The 20,190-nt window shown below is 43.4% G+C and overlaps 1 protein-coding gene across 2 annotated transcripts in view; it reads left to right on the forward strand.

Moving 5' to 3' along the window:
- LOC116941303 (disintegrin and metalloproteinase domain-containing protein 12-like) overlaps positions 1–20,190 on the forward strand; it is a 167,772-nt gene that overhangs the window by 54,633 nt on the left and 92,949 nt on the right. For both annotated transcript variants that reach the window (XM_076066329.1, XM_032952212.2), the window contains exons 4-5: positions 12,497–12,575; positions 15,177–15,253. In XM_076066329.1, coding sequence (XP_075922444.1) covers positions 12,497–12,575; positions 15,177–15,253 — 156 coding nt within the window. The remainder of the gene's footprint in view (positions 1–12,496; positions 12,576–15,176; positions 15,254–20,190) is intronic.

The following is a 20,190-nucleotide window of genomic DNA, read 5'->3' on the forward strand; positions in this document are numbered from 1 at the left end:
GGGGGGAGGAGCCAGGAAGGGACGTGGGTGGGGAGGGGAGGGGCTAAGTTAAGACGCCTTTTGTTATGCTGCAGGGGGTTCGGGGGGAGCGATGGTGCACTGCAAGAAAGCGGGTAAAACCCCCTTTTGTTATGCTGCAGGGGGTTCGGGGGGAGGGTGATGGCGTGCTGCACGAGAGCAAGCACCATCCTGGTAGAAACGGAAAAGGCTGTACAATTATCAGCCAGCTAACGTTTGACTTGGTTGATGACATCTTTCCAAAAGTTGCTCAATTTGAAACCATTCTCTCGGTTGAAGTTGTGTCTATGTTTGTATATCTGGATGGCTTCATGGACATGAAGAGTATGAATCCTTGCAGTCACGAAAGCTTCAAATCTAGAATGTCGGCTTTTCATTTGATTTACCCCTGGATATAATATTGGGCTGGAAGGCCAACAGGATGATTGACCAAAATAAATTTTAATTGACATGTGGAGACAAAAATAGAGTTGTGCTTATATTTGCTTTTACCCATCGTGTTCCATGGCATCATGAGTGCGTTTGGTATGGCTTTTTTGCATCGAACGGGGTCTCATCATTTGCATTGCATGTTCTTGCCAACAATATTTGGCAATCCAGCAGCATTTGTTTCACAAGCCTAACTGCTGATGAGACCCAGAAGGTTGAAACCAGTCCAGCTTGCTTGCTCGCTGCTACAAATGTTGGTTAAAAACATTAGTCTTGAAGCCAATTGGGGGATGGACTACACATGTTATGTATATGTAGAGCAACAGAGTGGATTTGTGCTTCTACTTTAACGTGATTTGAGTCAATCATGCTTCGGATTGATGAAGTGGAGAAAGACAAAGCAGAGGGGATGGGTAATTTCGTGTGGCCAATGAAGAGCAACTATTACAGGTAGACAGCAGACAGATGGAGGGGGACTTCACTCAGGCCCCATCGCCGCTACTGAGCAGACAGCCAGGCCCTGAAGAATAAGATATGGTCAACTTTTTAAGTCCGTTGGGGTTGTAGGGGATGTGAATGACCATGGCACAATGTCTTTAACGAGAGAGACTCTCGGCTCTCCTGCACAGCGTACAGATTTGTGAACTGCCGTATGTTGTGTGACTGCCCTGCGTGTAGAATAAAGGCAATCCATTATCTTGGCAGGACTATCTATGAGAGTTAATTAGGTAAGGGTTTGCCAATCAACGTGTCACGTGAAATTTAGCTTCTCGTGAAAAAAGTCACGTTAGTGTAATCGCGGCTTTAATGACGTGTAATGTCATGTTTAGAAGTGGAACAAAGAGTTGTCGTTTCCAAAATAAATTTTAATGTCAAATATGTGAATTTTTTTTAATATGCTGGGTCTTTTCACATTATAATTTCTCACTTGAGGTAGTGATTAATAGATGAGAGACATTACGCATCACTGACACACATAGGGTTTCCTACCAAAGATGGATTACTGCCATGCCTTGCCAGTTTTATTCACGTTGTTGGTACTGATATTAACATTTGTCTACCTTCTGCATATGTTAACATGAGCAATTAGATAACATTGCCATGGACGCAATTTCAAACAGTAACGGCATAACAAAAAATGTTTCAATGGTGATTCCACTTGGCCAGCCAGGCTCCTTGGGCCGTCCCTTCTTGCCTGAAAGCCATACCATAATAAGGCTGGAGTTGTGCCAGTTCAGCACACTATTCATCGACCATTTGTTTCAATTGTGATCCATGGCATCGGCATTGATGGTTCTACAGGCTTGAAATCTAGTCTCTCAATGAATCCCCATTTCCTTTGACTGGAGACACATTCATCACTGTTCAAACAACTGGAGATTCTACTGGTGGGTGAGTCCTAGGCTCTCACAGAATCCCATGCAGACCAATGGTGAGTCCTATCTGATGACACTTTCCTTGGTGGAATCCCTATAAGAATCCCATGTGAGCGAGTAGAGATATTAGCAACAGGAATACCCATAGATATATATTGATTCCTAGGAGAATTGTGATTCCTGTACAGTGGAATTGCAAAGTACATGGACAATCCTTGCAGGAATCTCCCAGCATATTCACATTCTGAGCAAATAGCAGAGTTTGTGGCTGCATGATGTATACGAGCATTCATCACTGTTCAAACAACTTCTACGTGACTTTACCGAAAGAACCAAGAAGGTGAATCCCTGCAGTCACGAAAGCTTTAAATCGAAAAGTATAAGAGCTAGGCAAGCAAAGTGGCTAGGGTTCATTGAGCGTCATCGAAACACAGCGGCTAAATTTACGGTATAATTTGTACATCCAGCAGCAAGTTCAGATGAATGGACAAAGCGTTATTTTAGAGACAGCACTGCTATTCTGCCTTGGATTCATGTTCCAAAATCGTTTTTTTACACATTATTCCATTGTTTATTTGGTTCGCCAAAACCTATTCTATTTTGTATAATTTAGATGATATATAAATGGATGGCTTTAAATTATAAAAGTGGGATGTTACATTCATAATGAAGAATAGAAATGGTATTTTTTTGTAATGACTGAGAAACCACATTTTGTTGTGTTTTTTACGTAATCAACCTGTTTGTGATCACTGAAGCTGCAATAATTAACTTTCTCAAGATTTCCCTTGTTCATTTTTTTTTGCTCTTCCCCGCATGATTAATGCTGAAACATTTCACCGGCGCTATCCCTGTGAAGTGGCAACCCTTGAGTGAAACAAGGCAAAGATGGCTTGGGCTATTTAACCTGCTGCTCTTTGCATCTTTAATCAGTGTTTTTTTTATTCTAGCATCCATTCCTAAATGTGTACAACTCCTTGATAATAACAACGGAGTGGCAGCCTAAGTAGGAAATATGTCGACATGATATCCTCCTCAGAGATGGAATAATGAAACGAACACACGTGCAGGAGCTAGATGGATTGCTGCATCGCAGGACCGTGAAAAATGATAATGGTCTTGGGAGCAGCTCATCCAGCAGTGGATGGATCATGGCTGATGATGGTGTTTACAACTAGAGATGAGGTAATTTGTTTCGTGGGGAGGTCTTCATCCATTTGCGGATGAAGACCTCCCCACGCCATATCGGTCATGGCATTTTTTTATTGTGACCGTACTTCATCACCCATTGCCACTGTGGATTGAGGAAGGGCATTGTTCGCAACTATTTTTTAGCCACGGCTGGGACTCGAACGCGGGGAGGTTGGTTTCATTGTGTTGTCACTTGTATTAGTAGATAATATAGTGTATGGATGGAGAAACTAAAAAAAATACATTTATGAATGCATTGCAGCCATAAAACAAGGAAAGTTGACCGCAAATATGAGCACGCATAAATGCTCATGTCCACATAGACATGCGCTACCATTGCTTATCGCAATGTTTTTCAAAATGCTTTAGATAACTGTTGATTGTAAAGCAATTGTGCATTGCGATAAAACTGTAATTAAAAAAAAATCAGACTACAATGGTGCACGTAGAGTGTTTAGTTAATTACCAGGAAGACGAAGGATGCTCGTTTATTTATTTATTTACTTTGTTGTTTCGTGTAAATGTTAAGTGTCGCGCACCAGCATTCGTAGATCCCATGTATGGATTGGGCAGGAGTGGTAATCAATTGTGCCCCATGCTCCAGTGAACCAGGATTAAGGGGAAGCATTTCTCTGACATATCGCTCTCGTATAAATATATTTTTAAATAGCTTAGTTTAATTGTGCTACTGTTTGCATAACATTTTCTATACCCACTCTACTCTGGGTTGTTTGTGTATGAAAGATGGGCTGTGCATCCATTTACCTTTGCATAACCATGATTAATGTGCAGAAGCATTTCAGCATCGCTTGTGGTCAGTCAACTGCAAATAATTAAATGCAGTAATAGGTTCTTTTGTGAAAATGGGATACCGAAATTTGCGTTTTTTATTTAAGTGGAATCTGGTGCTGGGTTTTCCGTGCATTTATTTCTAAATCCAACTGTTTATGGATGGCTTATGCCATTTGGGCGTGGAGTGGTTGGCAATGCAGTGGGTTAGCATACTGCACCATGCACCTGGCAACCCGAGTTACATTCCCGACCACGGCTAACATCATTTGGCGAGTGATATTCACCCGAACCCACTTGACCATCCCGCACTGACCAGTGTGGTGAGGTATAATAAAATAACTCCCATAACCAACGTGGCAAGGGGAGGCTTTCAAGCATCAGTGAATTGCCAAAGGTCTCTAAAGATTGCCGACCGCACATTATTTGCAAGTACAGTGTATGCATACATATCATGGGTTACCATTCAATGCCATTAAACATCAAGAATACACACTTCTCGGCACACATTTCAAGTCACGCTTATGCTTTCTTACACTGAAAGTTACGAAATAAAACAAGGTTATTCCTTTGTTCTGGGTCCTTCTGTCGCTTAACAACAAATATACGTAAAGCCCCTTTGGATTTCAAGATCACGGCCATTTTCGGTAACAACCGTGGGCGGTCTAACGGACTGCCGCTGACCCTTATCGGATCAGCACAGTCGAGTTCTATTTCGAGGACAGCATTGCAACTGTAATGTGCGCGTGATTGTATAGATAATTAGAATAAAACAAATAGGATGATGTCAAATAGGATTTTCCTGTGTATTTTTTAAGTGTTATTTTTTGCGTAAGTAAATGCCGTACTCATAACGGCATTAAGCATAGCATATATATTTATATATTTTTTAGTTGTAATGTAAAGCCGTTTGCTAATCCACTGCCGGATGAACGGTTCATGTCTCCTGGCATTGTGTCACACTCAAGAAGCTGCACAAATAGATAAAAAATAATCTACAGTATTCTCGTAATGCCATCCCCTGGCTCCCTAGCAGCCAAAAATATTCATGTAGCATACATTGATTTCACATTGTAGTTAAGCTATTTACCTTCAGACCCGTTTTTTTTCAATGTATAATACATATATGATGTAAACCAATTAGCAGCTAACATTTGGTCCACATCTGTTTTTAGATATATATATAGTATCCCCCACTACATTGAGTCTATTTGAAATGCCTTGCATCTCTAGGGGACACACACGAGTCGTATCAACCAACGTTCTGTGGCTTCAAGGAGCACATGTTCACATGATGCCAACCACACGGAGCCGTTGGCGGCTGTCGGGGGGGGGGTGGTGGTGGTGGGGGTAGGAAAGGCAGGAGAGTGATGCGGGGGAACCAAAGCCTCCCGAATCACAGTCGATGCGCTGCGTTGCAGTCTTTGTTAAACTATCATCAGGGAAAACGCGAGCGATCAGTTACACGTTCAGGTTGTGGTTTAACTAAATGTTGGTCAATGTCTGAGATGTGTGCGAAGACGAAGATAAGCTGACTGAAAAATGAATGCGACTCTTTGGAAACGGTCGCAGCGTGCAGCAATTAATGCGGCGGGACAATGACAGGACAGTGATACAATTTGTATTTCATAGTGAGTTCGCCAGTGCAAGATAAATCTTCTCTTCCAGCGTGGCTTACCATTTTATCCGTAGAAATAGGGTCATAAAATAGAGCCTATTCACATAAATCCAGAAGCCACGCTTCGCGATAGACTCAATGGTCAGCCATTTATTATTACTTGGACAAGACCTCAATAGTGTGTGTACAGGCCACGGGGTACAACAGAATGTCTATGTATATAGTTATCACCAGTATTTGGCTTGTGCATGCGTACAAACAATAACAGAAAATAGCCACCGTTCTTTACTAAGCAGTGGTGATGTCACCGCAGTGTTATGCCAGGCTAGGTCGCACTTCGAGGCTGCGTGAAGGGTTGAATGTTCGCTGGCAGGAGGTTACATGACAGACCCAGTTGTTCCGGGTTGACTGACTGAGGTGACTGGCAGATGCACCGCCAGCATTCCCAGTTCTGCCACTTACACTGTTTTAGCCACCCCTCCGCCCTTTGTTGCTGCTGGAATGTTGGCCGTCTCAATCTGCCGAGTTGTGTCCTTCACGAGCCCGCTCCGCAGAGGCCGATGTTGACACCGCTGGTAACACGTCGTCGGCGAGTCAACTCAGCTCCAAGTCCTGCCGTACAGCATCGCCATGCCCTCCCTAGCTTTTGTCACACCTGTTTGGACCTCTCTATCAGGGCCAAACAGAGGGCGGATGGAGGGGTCTAGGCAAAGTTGCTGGGCGTGTGGGCTACATGACACAGCCAACACGCCCTCACCTGCCAGGAGAGCCCAGAAAGGGGAAAACAAAGACACACTCACGCGGTGTCCTGCCTTTAATTTCCTCGCATCAGTGGTGAGCGATATCGAATACAGTTCTGAGCCTCCCCTAGGTCAGCTCAGCCTAAAATTAGTACCTGGTAAAAAGTGTGTACCCATCAGCAATCGGGAGAGAAAGCTGCCAGGTTTGGGTGCTGTCCACAGCACACCCTTGTCCACAGTGACGGCATTTAATTGGTGCTCGCTGACAACACTTGTCCCAGCTGTGTATGTGGGATACATGGGGGCGCTTTGCATTTTTGTGTGTGAGTACATTTGCTTGTGTATGTAAGTGATGAAGGCTGACAAGAGTCAACATATGGGATATGTTGAAAGGTGGATGTTGATTGTATAAATACTATGACATATTTTCCTTTGATTTACAACAATGGTATGTAGAAATGTTGAACTTATTTCACACTGCACGTCGGCAACCGTGCTCATCGGAGGTATGAATACGTGCCAGGCGGTTGGGAATGCGAATAGTCGTGGAAATACAATTGGGAGCAGGAACAGTTTATTTAACAAGTGAGACATTTTAACTGCAGTAAGGAGAGAGTTTCCATCGTCAAGACTGAAATTCCCACCTTCGCCATCTGCTTGCAGAGAGAAAATAGGGTGGACGGTCATGTTTACAGGCGCTGCATCTACAATCCGACACGCACAATGCATTTCATGCACCTGCCTATGGGTAACCATATGGATTATCATTTTACAAAACTCAGTAGTCATACATAGAGTGAAATCGACGATCAGACACAATCCATTATATACACCTATCTACAGATAAACATATGGCTTAGCATTTTACAAAAGTCAGCAGTCATATATATATAGCCCAATCCGATGCACACACGGCATTCTGCAAATGTCTGCAGATAAACACGTGGATTAGCATTCGTGCAAAAATGAGATGCACGCCCCATCTCTTCCCCAACCACTCCCTCCCCACAGCGCTGCCTCACCACTCCATCGCAGGGTGCTTATATAAAACCATTATGATGGGTGTGCACGATTTCACACCGATCGTGAACTCCAATCTCCTCGCGTGCGGTAGAAACGTCTCCCTTGTTAAATAAACGGCCGCTCCGGCCCACATTTGTTTTCATTATTTAACAACAAAAATTGTTGTTACCGTGTCACCCAATGCAGTGTGATGCCCCCCTTCCACGCCAACACGCAGTGATGGCACGGGGTGCGTTCGGCCACAGCTGTGAGAGTGGCCCAGTCCAGGGGGGGGGCTAAGGGGCACGCGACGGCCGCTGGGAGACGGTGGACCGGTCACGTGGTCACTGGCGGAGCCAGTGGGGGAGGGGGGGCACGTGCCCTTCCCCCCCCCCCCAATGATCCGATGAAAATCCCTAATTTTCATCGGATCATTGGGATTTTTTAGTAATACATTGGCATTTTGCGACCCCCACTGCCACTGTGTAGCATGTTATTACGTGCCAGGGACTCTATGAGATGATAGGACAATAGTCTGAGTCCATAATTGGCAATAAGTAACGGCAAAGCAGTTATAAGTGACTCACAGAATTGTGCGCAGTTGCGTCTGCAGAGTCCACGACTTCCCTGAAGGCATCGACACCTTCAGCGAGCGCGATGCCGATCACACAACGCGGTTCCAATTCGACCCCTCGATCGATGGCTGAGCCATCGCCGCACACGCGTCGAATAAAAAGCAAGGGGCAAGTCCTTGCTAACAACTCCTTACTTACTAACAACTCCTCTATCATTTTTCATTGCTGGAGGGGTTGCCCCCCTCTACCTAAAAATCCTGGCTCCGCCATCGCACGTGGTGTCGGCCGTTGGGCTCGTGGCCTCGTGGTTTGTTTCGGGGAAGGGTGGAATTGAGTCGATAATTCAATGAGGTTTTTTTTGTGGTTTTTTTCGCGGTCGTTGTTGAACCGTTGAACCGGCCACTATTACGTAAGCAAAGTCAGCGTGCAAATAGCACCGCTCCCCTTTCGACGGTTCTACTTCACCTGCAACATAGCAGTGTGATGGAATCCAAAGCACGCGATGGTGCAAATTGGTGCAAGAGAAGTGTTCAAGCATTTAAACGCATTTACTGAAAGGGACTGGACATTTGTGAAATAGAGCTTTATAGCTCATCGGATTCCTCCAGTATAAATAAAGATTCTGATTCTTACTGGCTATGTAGACTTCAGACATAAGCTTGTTAATGCAGCTGAACAAATTACATGCAACATATTGACATGTTAATATCAGCTACAATGATCTAAATACAGACTGCATACTCATATTTGTGTATGTATGGGGGAGCATTCATCCAGCATTGAGTAGATAATGGCTGATAGTGACGCTGATGTCTCATTTAAATTAGCACTGCAGGAGATTGTTTAGTATTCGAATGACAACCAGTAAAAATGTGAAGGAAAAATAAACACGATAACTATTTGACACAATAAAAAGTTCTGGCTCAGTGGCTGCACATAATAACAATACAAACTCGTTCTTGCAAAGTACACGTACTGAAATGTTATGTTTTTCATGTCCAAGCATGCGTTACTGACGAGCAAGGGGCTTATTAATGGCTGTGTTTCACTTGCTGAACAATATTGGAGGTTTCATTATACCACTAATTAAAATGTCTCTGTCGTCAGAACTAAATACTGAAAACACTTGAACCGTGTCATTTAACTGATTATTACACCAATTAAAGTGCGTTATATTGTTATTCTTGCCAACAGTGCAAATTGTCATCTTACAACAACAAACGAAACGGGTCAACACCAAGTATGGAATCCTGTGGGAACGTACAGATAATAGGGGAATGTCAATTTGACTAAACAAATTGGGTCTTTCCATGCAGAAAGCGTAGAGTAGGAATAACATTTCTGCAGCTTGTTCCATATTCACATTTAATAACTTAACTGAATTTTCGAAAGTGCTTCTACTCTGATAAAAAAAGAGTTTGTTCTGAGAACTTGATGTAAACTGGCAGGGGAGTGACATGCTTACAGCAGCAAACACCAACACATCTATTCTGATTTTTTAAAGTGATGCAAATGGGAATGTTGCCACTTATTATCGTAGGTCTGAAAGCTTCTTGAAACTCCTTGAATGTAGTGCTGCAATGCTGAACAATCGTAGAGCACAAATTGGACACTCCGTAAAATGCAGGTTGCCTGCCTACCTCTCTGTACCACAATAGTATGTATCAATTGTGCTTTTAGATGAGGTTTGATTTTCCTACAATGCTGGATGATGACCCTGACACACCATTTGCGGTCATGGGAATTGATCATACTTGACCACGCCGATCGGATCGGGTTAGTTAAGGTAGGTGTTCAGGAACAGTTTACATTGCACTTACGACTGGTCTTAGTAATAGCGAAGAATCAAACTCAGTTGTCAGTGTGATCTTAAAATAAATAAGTAATCAGTGCTTCCTATATTTATCTCCCCAACACCACTTTTTCTTTTACGTAAGCCATCGGCCACATGGCCTGCTGAGAGTGTTTATTTATCAACAGCATTGGTTCAATACAAGCAAATGCTGGGCTGGAGTCAACTTTCAGTGGCTCATCAGCATAGTCAAATGTGTTACATGTCTTCAGCAGCGTCATGGTTATTTGAACCAAAGCTGGTGAACTACCTGGGAAGGGTGATTTCTATAGGGCTGAGGTCATGATTTTTTTCTTTTAAACAAGTGACAATGTTATATCTTACATTTGCAGATTTATAAATGAAATATGAATGAACGCAACTATTTGCAATATGAATTAACACTGCGGAAAATGGCCAAGCACCATTATACCATAGAGAGCTTTGAAAAACAAGGAAGACAGGCCACTTATTATGATGCATGTTAAGTAAATTCTGGATTTGCGAGTTTAAAAACATTCAGAAACATGTTACTTATGTAATTTATACGAGGTCACAAGTCTTACTGCTGACCTTCATGAGCATGGCAAATGCATTCAATCAATATTTTGAATATTATAAGAGAAGTCTGTTTACATGAATCAGCGTACTGGTTATATTTCGATTTCCATACATCAATTGATCATCCAGTATTTATTTGTGTATAGCCCCTTTCACGAAAGGAAGTGCTTAACAGAAAGAAAGAAAAATCTTGTGATTAGGCACGTAACGATGCATTGATTCGGCATTTAAAATAGATTCTAGTGGTCATGATTCATGAACACTGAGAATAATGGGTTCGTTTGACCTCTGCAACCACAAGAGGTGCTATTTTGTATACAAACATTTGTATTTTGATCACAATTACTGAACACAGTGACAAGGGCCTAATAATATAGGCAAGCGGCCAGCACGAAGCATCACTAAGTCGTAATAAATAGCAGTCACCACTTTTCTTGATTTGTAAAGGCATAAATGCTTGGTAAAAAAAAATAATGATGAGAGGGAATTCCAAAGCCAAGCAGTGCGAGTTGACGAGGCAGAGAGAGAGAGAAGTGTCCCTGTGATCTGCAGTGCGTGTGGTTGGTGGTTGAACGCAGTGCGGTTTGACATGGGTTCAGGGGGTGGAACCAACGGTAAAGTTCACGTGAACAGTAACCAACAGCGATGGACGAGTGATAAGTAGGCGACTGACTGCCGTTGAGCGAGTGTCTGGAGTGAATCTCACGAGTGCTGAATCGTCAATCAACCGGACCGCTTTCTATTGAATAATCCATTAACGTTGACCACAATGTAAAAACTAAAGTATACGTTCTTTAAATGAATTGTGACCTTGACTCGTAACAATTAATCTATTCGCGAATGGGGCGGATATAATTATGCAGTTCACTTTTTCACAAACAGTGGCTGCTTTGGCCAAGTGTATTTTCTCAACTACACACGGTGGGGGTTTGTTACGATGCGTTGCTTTGCATTGCTTCATAAGCTCGAATTTCTGAAAGTTTTTTTCGATACGTGTGTGGAATGGGTTAATGTGACTGTTACATTCACTGCAACGGTCTTCTTTTTAGGAATCAATTCTCAACATGTTATGCAACTAATTCATTAATGCAAGGGCTGGTGGTGAATTGCTGCACCCACGTGTTATATTTGCACTAACATTTCCGTATGCAAAACATTCCATGAGCTGATTATCCTGCATTTAATCAAATATGTCAAGTAGTATTTGTTGTGGGTAAGTTCATTGCACAGCTTTTTTGCTTTGTTTTAATGATGTTACATATTTAAAAGACACATGTTCTTGAATTTGATCAAATTACAGTGCGTTTCTTTTTTTAATACTCAGGTCTCATGTACGTGTGAACAGCTATATCTTATTCGTAATTAAGCAGTAAACCATCTTTGAAGGTCATTACTGGCTTTTTTTGATCAACACAGACAAATCTATTCGATAATTTGATTGCTAAACATATCCACTGTAGCCGATTCCAGTTATAAAATGGATATGCAGAGCCAAGATCTGTAAAATGAGTAAAGGTAAAGTTGCAGCCCTGAAATGTATTGCTCACACCATTGCTGGTGGAAGAGCCTCTAGAAAGACCCCGCACAAGGTATGTTGGCCTACTCCTCCATGCTAGTCAATATTTGGCCAGATGGTAAACAGGCGATCGTGCGTCTGGAGTTTACGCATTCTCACCGTGGTGCTATAATTTTCCACATTTTGACTTAAAACGTTCGTGACTGCAGGAATTCATATTCTTGGTTCTTTCGGTAAAGTCACGTAGATATAAATCATCGAAACTAAAGAGCAAATCACCTGGGGACAGTGAGATGTCATTAATTGACGAAACCAGGTGATTTGCTAGTTAGTGTCGACGATTTCTATCTATGTGACTTTACCGAAAGAACCAAGGAAATAATTTTCCACGTGATAAGTCACTTCATTGAGCTATCATCTGTGGCCAGGTCGCGTCTGAAAAAGAGCTTTAAAGTTCACCGTATGTATGTTGAACTTCTTTTGCACCGTACGTAGCCAACCGTGCTAATCGGAGGTGCAGTTGGCCTTACCTGTTAAAATAAAAAAAAAGTGAGTTCGTCTTGTAGGAGGTGGGAGTACTCACGCTCTGCCCCATCACATGCAATCTGTCAAATTACTTAATCTTGCTGAACCTAGTTATACTGCTGGGAGGACTGAGGCTGCAGACGATTTAATAAATTTGCATCGTTGTTTCGACTAACTCACACCCGGGAGATCACACCTCTGCGACCCCTCGGTTGTAAGTTCAGAATGCTGATTATTACAACCACTGTAGCATCCCAGATCTGTATAAAGTGTGTACTGCGAAAAGCCTAACTGCTGTTGTTGTTTTCTTTTTTTGTTGTTGCAGTGAACTGTTTTCAAGACATTATACAGAGACCCATTACTCTGACAGTGGAACCCTCATAGAAGAATCGCCAAATTACGTGGTAACTACAAGGCAATGTCAATAGCAAGCAGCCGTCGTTTATTCGGCGCTAAAATCGAGTAAATAAAAAAAACGTCTCGAAGCGCCGCACAGTCACGAGAGTGGGACTCGGACACAGGGCTGGGGGAAAGGGGTGGCCAGAGAGGGCTTAAAGCACGGTCACGTACGCTACGCATTAGGATGATTTGAAGGAGGGATAGTGAGGAGGGCGAGCAAGGGGAGAGCCGAGGATGAGTGGGGAGTGAGTTCCATGGAGTGGAGGCATGTTGACTAAACGAGGCTAAAAGTCTACTGAGCGAAGAAAGCAAAGTGCGCTTTGCATGGTTTGGAGTCGATCACTCAAGTGGTGGGGACCGGGGGGGGGGGGGGGGGAGGCGAGATCATGGTAATTTATGTTAATTTTCACAAATATCTATGTTGATATTCATAAAAAAATAGTGTATATATTTATTTATATATTTTTGGGGGGGGGGGTCATTACGGTTGTATATGTTTTATATAAAATATAGACTTTTAGTACACACACATTAAAATACGATAATAATATACAGTCCTTTATCAATCCACTGCTGGATCAAAGTCTCCAAATCCCATGCAGTGTTCGTCATGGGGGTTGTTTGACCATACTTCACCGCACTGGTCGACGCGGGTTGGTGAAGAAAATTGGAAACAGGATATTATTCGCCATCCATGGTCCTTGACTGGGAATCAATCTCGGATTGCTGGGTTGAGAGCACAGTGTGCCACCAACCCCCCCCCCCCCCCCCCCCCACTCTCATGAATGATATTGTAATCAAATAGTTGGCATTGCACATATTTGTGTTTAGATGAATCTAAATCTTTATTGAATGGCTTTCTTTGTGGCACGTATTGATAGATCCAATGAAGTATACTGCATGCATTTTTCTGCTGACATAATTGTAGCATATTCAGCCTTTTGTTGCTGCCATTTTCACTAAATTTGCAAAGAGAATTCCTTCAAATATTCTAGCATACCACATGTAGAATTGCAGTCGTGTAGTTTAAATATTATGTTCCCAATCTTTCGTCGAATTATTATTTCATAGCGAATCCTTTCACCGCAGCGGCACCCCTCCGAGGCACTACCACCCCACCCACACGAATGGGCACACCACCGACCGATCGATCATGCGTGGTGGGATAAAGTGTGGGCATTTAAGAGTAGGCCCAAATACCCTCGAGAGGGGTTTTCCACAGCTGCTTCCAGCGGAGGCCCCTTTCGTTGCAGCAGCGGGTGTGAGCGAGCAGTTGCAGCACTGCACCTTCACCTTTTACCATTTATTATATTGTACATCTCCAATAGGGTTCAGGTTAATTCACTCTCATTGTCACTTCACACACTCATCATTATCCTCGTCCCATTTTACGTATTATATATATATTTTTTTCAATATACATACAACAACTTAAATTGTCTGACAGCTGCAGCCACTTGTCACAGATTTGATGTTTTTTTAGCAGCAGAAAGACCTGGGGTTTGTTCCATTGGAAGCACAACTCATCTCACCAGAATCCCAATTGGCCAGCTGCACTGTCTGCGTCAACACGACGTGTTGGAGCGGCAGGGTGGTACCGTGGTAACACTTTGTGCCTCGCAGCAGGCCCCGTTTCCATTGACAACTCGGGCGCTTTGCGCGTGTGTCGTTTAGAGCGGCGGTCCCCAATAGTTTTTGGCACCAGGGACCGGTTTCGTGGAAGACAATTCATTTCACAGACCGGGGCGGGGGTGGGGGGGTCATCATTGAGTCTTTCTCCCTTTTTCAAAGAAGCTCTCCAGCGATATTTGTTTTTTTACTCATTGTGGCTACTAGGGGGTTAGAGCTTGTGGGCTTACCAAACACTGTGACTGAGACAAGTTGCGCAGTGCGGGAAAGAGGCGCGGATGGAAGTGGTAAATAATAAAATAATAGGACGCGGGGCCACGCGCGGACTCACCGCTCTCACCTCCTGCTGCTGTGCGGCCCGGTTCCTAACAGGCCACGGACCGGTCCGCGGCCCGGGGGTTGGGGACCCCTGGATTAGAGTGTTTTTCCTCTATGATGCAGTGGTTTTCCCCAGGTCCTTCATTGGCCTCCCATGGCTAAAATTAAACTGTACAATGTTTAAATGGTATTGGCCATGCATCTGAATGCTGAACAATTGCCCGCAAATTACTCTGTTTGGGATCATGAATTGTAATTTTGCCCCCTACTGCAAAAACACTCGGCATGAACCGTGTGAAAAAGTCTTGAGACTCAGTGTTGCATTTACTGGGTAAGCCAACGGCATTGAGATACAACAATATTAACAAATCGTGCAGTACACTCAAATGCATATGTATACATTGTCACTAATCTCTCTCAATAAAACACAAGTTATCAATGACAGTAACTCCGTTTCCTCACTGTATTAAAAAAAAAATTCAGCCACTCTGATTGTTTATTGATTCTATAATTCACCTGTTCATCAATTTGCCGCTTTAGTCTCTGATTTTCACATTACCGTGATGTTCTAAAAATGGGAAGGGAACAAAAACGAGTTCTTTTTAATTATTGTTCTTCTTTAGTTTTTTTTTAACTTGTCCAATGTCGCCCCGCGTTAGGACCACTGCTACTACCACGGCCATGTCGACGGGCACGTGGACTCCGCCGTCTCCCTCAGCACGTGCTCTGGGCTCAGGTAGGAGGAGGGTTGAAGAGAAGCGGAGGGGGGGGGCACTGGTCGTGCACTCCAAAGCGCGAAGGGAACGCGGCGCACTAAATTGTTTCGCGAGGCGCCGGTGTTTGGCTGCAATATTGAGCCCCCACCCCAGCGCCACGAACCGTTTCATTCGCAATTTAATGAGAGGGGATGAGTGAAAGGGTAGAAAAGGGGGTCAGGTGGGGGGTGGGTTGGGGGGCTGGTTAGGGGTGGTGGGAGTCAGGGGAGTGTTGAGGTGTTAATAAGCTTTGGTTGCCTTCTGGCTCTCGACCATAATGTTAAGGGTGTCAAAGGCTGCACGTGTTTCAGGCCCTAACAATGCTGTTAACGCCATAAGCAAACTAACTGATTTCACCCTTCGTCCTGAGCCTGGCTTCAAATGCTCCAGTACTCCCTGCTACAGCCTCTTCACGATTCCTCTCGGTCATCAAAGTGGTTGTTATCCTTTTCATGCAAATGTCATTTGCCTACCTGTAGTGATTTGATTAAAATATTCTTCTCGCAGAAGCGGCTGACTTTGCTGAAAGAAAGAAAAAAAGGGGAGCATTGCATTTAAAAGCAGATGATTACTTGAGTTATTTTTTTTAGGTTGCACCAGAGAGAGAGTTCATTTTGAGACAGCAATGGAGGGCACCATCGGTCAGTTTGAATGTTCCAGAGTGTGCCCATTTCATGGCAAATTAAACAACGATTATAGAAATATAATATGTTCAATTATCCATATTGGCCACAGCAGATGGGTCTCGTCGATCTTACATCAATCACATTGCCTGCCACTTTGGAGTTTCAAGTAGATCTTTACATTTGCGGAATAAAAAAGGCAAACTGATGAACTACTACTACCACTGCACTCATTCATATCCACTAATTTATACTCAAGCGTTTAGTTTGTTGTGTGTTTCACTGCCTGCCTTGTTTTTTTTTTTCTAGTCTGTGTTGCGGGTTTTCTTTCTGTTATGAGTTTAAAAAAATGGAAAATTGCAATAACATGGCCGTGTTATGTGAAAATGCAATTCACTGTACACAGCTGCACGGAATCTGAGATGTTAAAGCTGTCGCATTGCTTATGAGACCGCACTGATCTCCCTGGCTTTGTGTGCTGCATGTCAGTTAGTGCGCTGCACCTGCAGCTCTGTTGTTGGAGACAAAACATCTGGTTTTGCCGCATGAAAGCAGGGCCCTCGAACGCTTGGGATTACGCTTAACTCTTAGCAGCCCTTACAGATGATCATGAGCAACATAATGTTCGTTATGTGTCGGAGTATTATATCAATACCGGTGGGATAAGTTTTGGATTGAAAAATGTTTGATTTTGGGATAATTTTTATAACGTGAAAAGTTTTACGCGGTCTTGGCGACAACAAAACTGATGTTACACCCCATGCCACGTGACAAAAACAATCAGGTAATTGACGTAATGTGACATCGTTTCCAGTGATGTCACACTTTCTTATCAATCTTTAAGAAAAACTATTTTTTATTTCAAATCGTCTCAAACTTCATATCCGGACCCAATTATAAATATTTTTTTTTCCCAGAAAATTGGGAACATACTGTATACAGAAGTAACTAGAAGTTGTCTTTATGTTTGGAGTATGATTCTAAACATACTGCAATACTTCATTTTAACACATTATTTTATCATCCACACTAATTATTGTATCATAACCCCTGTCACTGGTTTATCGAATCTGCTTACAGGATATAATATGTACACAAAGATAAGTGAGTTTGAGCAATGGGCCTGTTTGATTGTCAGTCTCATTCTCGACATGTTTTCATTGCCCCGCAAGTGCGTGCATAACAAGATCGTTGGTGTGGTAAGGTTTCCAGGAGGCCCTAACTTAGTTATGGTCAATCCACTTCTCGATTAAGGTCTCTCCAAGCTGCCACACCACCTTCCGTGATTCTGCGATACAGTGATAGACCCAGCACCTGCACATGACCTGATTTCATCGCTCCATCTCTTGGGAAGACATTCCTCTCAGATGCGTTCCATCTCTGTAATTCAAGATGAAAATTTGAAATCATTCATGCACCGTTTCCCTTCGTCGTAGTTTAAAAGGAGTGATTGTGTAATTAGTACACTATCGAAAGGAAAAGATTCATGTATAGGTACTCTATACAGACCAAGACAAATATCCCCTTTATAGCCTGACACAGACTGTTGCGAGCACCTATAAAGGCCGGCATGGCACACAAGGGGGTGGGTCGCCAACACCGCCTTTGCCTCCCCAGTGACGATGTTTGCACACCGCACCAGGTACTCATATAAGGCTTAGTCGACTTAGGGGAGGCCCATGACCTTTTCAGATAATCGACACTGGTGTTGACCGCGAGTGGGAATCGAAATCGGGTCGCAGGATTCCTAGCGCAGTGCGCTAACCACTACACTACCGCTCCCCATACTCTATACAGAATACACACACAAGTACATGTACACGTACACGACGCATCGTATGTGTAAAACTGCACTTGATAGGTTGAAATAGATTGCCAGAGTTTAATTATTTCATTCATTGATTTTGCATTCATTATTTCCTGCGTTGCATTGATCAGCCCCTTATGTGTCTAACGCTGCTTAGACAAAAAGACCTCGCTGGGCCAGTATTTGGTACAAAGGCTGGCCGTAGTCGTATAGTTAGAGGGGGAAGAAACAGCAGTCTTGATTGGCTTATTGTGCGTTTTCCCACTGTGAGATAAGGCAGCTTTGAAAAAGCTACTCCAACACTTCCATAGAGTCCTGTATTGTAAATGATGCCCATGTGTGTGTGGCAGTGTACAGTGAGGAAAAAAAGTATTTGCTCCCCTGCTGATTTTGTACGTTTGCCCACTGACAAAGAAATGATCAGTCTATAATTTTAATGGTAGGTTTATTTGAACAGTGAGAGACAGAATAACAACAACAAAATCCAGAAAAACGCATGTCAAAAATGTTATAAATTGATTTGCATTTTAATGAGGGAAATAAGTATTTGACCCCTCTGCAAAACATGACTTCGTACTTGGTGACAAAACCCTTGTTGGCAATCACAGAGGTCAGATGTTTCTTGTAGTTGGCCACCAGGTTTGCACACATCTCAGGAGGGATTTTGTCCCACTCCTTTTTGCAGATCTTCTCCAAGTCATTAAGGTTTCGAGGCTGACGTTTGGCAACTCGAACCTTAAGCTCCCTCCACAGATTTTCTATGGGATTAAGGTCTGGAGACTGGCTAGGCCACTCCAGGACCTTAATGTGCTTCTTCTTGAGCCACTCCTTTGTTGCCTTGGCCGTGTGTTTTGGGTCATTGTCATGCTGGAATACCCATCCACGACCCATTTTCAATGCCCTGGCTGAGGGAAGGAGGTTCTCACCCAAGATTTGACTGTACATCGCCCCATCCATCGTCCCTTTGATGCGGTGAAGTTGTCCTGTCCCCTTTGCAGACAAACACCCCCAAAGCATAATGTTTCCACCTCCATGTTTGACGGTGGGGATGGTGTTCTTGGGGTCATAGGCAGCATTCCTCCTCCTCCAAACATGGCGAGTTGAGTTGATGCCAAAGAGCTCCATTTTGGTCTCATCTGACCACAACACTTTCACCCATTTGTCCTCTGAATCATTCAGATGTTCATTGGCAAACTGCAGACGGGCATGTATATGTGCTTTCTTGAGCAGGGGGACCTTGCGGGCGCTGCAGGATTTCAGTCCTTCACGGCGTAATGTGTTACCAATTGTTTTCTTGGTGACTATGGTCCCAGCTGCCTTGAGATCATTACAAGATCCTCCCGTGTAGTTCTGGGCTGATTCCTCACCGTTCGCATGATCATTGCAATTCCACGAGGTGAGACCTTGCATGGAGCCCCAGGCCGAGGGAGATTGACAGTTCTTTTGTGTTTCTTCCATTTGCGAATAATCGCACCAACTGTTGTCACCTTCTCACCAAGCTGCTTAGCAATGGTCTTGTAGCCCATTCCAGCCTTGTGTAGGTCTATAATCTTGTCCCTGACATCCTTGGAGAGCTCTTTGGTCTTTGGCCGTGGTGGAGAGTGTGGAATCTGAGTGATTGATTGCTTCTGTGGACAGGTGTCTTTTATACAGGTAACAAGCTGAGATTAGGAGCACTCCCTTTAAGAGTGTGCTCCTAATCTCAGCTTGTTACCTGTATAAAAGACACCTGGGAGCCAGACATATTTCTGATTGAGAGGGGGTCAAATACTTATTTCCCTCATTAAAATGCAAATCAATTTATAACATTTTTGACATGAGTTTTTCTGGATTTTGTTGTTGTTATTCTGTCTCTCACTGTTCAAATAAACCTACCATTAAAATTATAGACTGATCATTTCTTTGTAAGTGGGCAAACGTACAAAATCACAGGGGACCAAATACTTTTTTCCCTCACTGTACGTCTGAACACCTGGGGTGCCATGGTAGCTCATGCACAGGGTGGCGAGATGTTGACTCCCTCGCCTGGTATACAGGAGCGCGTGGGTTTGATCCCAACCCTGGCCCCTATATATTTGGAGTTGCGTTTCCCCCCTCCCCCCCGTGGTAGCGTGGATTTTTTTTTTTTTATCCATGAAACAACATCGCGCGTTTAGAGCAGGGGTCGGCAAACTGCTGCTCCGGAGCCACATGCAGCTCTTTAAGGACTGTTCCGTGACGTTATTTATTAAGGACCGCTGTCTCGTATTAACATGCATTGCGGCTCTTGAAATATTGATGGGTTTTTTTTACAGAATTCAAAAAAAAGTGGCTCTTCTGGTTATGTTGGTTGCTGACCCCTGATTTAGAGCATTTGGCCACTATAAATGTCCAAATGTGAGACTTTGTGTGAATGGCACTATATATAAAATTGAGTTTTACTTGCACTTTGTTGAGCTATCATTTGTGGCCAGGTTGCTTCTCAACAAGAGTCATATAGCTTAGTGCG

This window comes from Petromyzon marinus, chromosome 11, assembly GCF_048934315.1.
Source record: "Petromyzon marinus isolate PM22_M1 ecotype Great Lakes invasive population chromosome 11, UKy_Petmar_22M1.pri1.0, whole genome shotgun sequence".
Taxonomy (NCBI): Eukaryota; Metazoa; Chordata; class Hyperoartia; order Petromyzontiformes; family Petromyzontidae; genus Petromyzon; species Petromyzon marinus.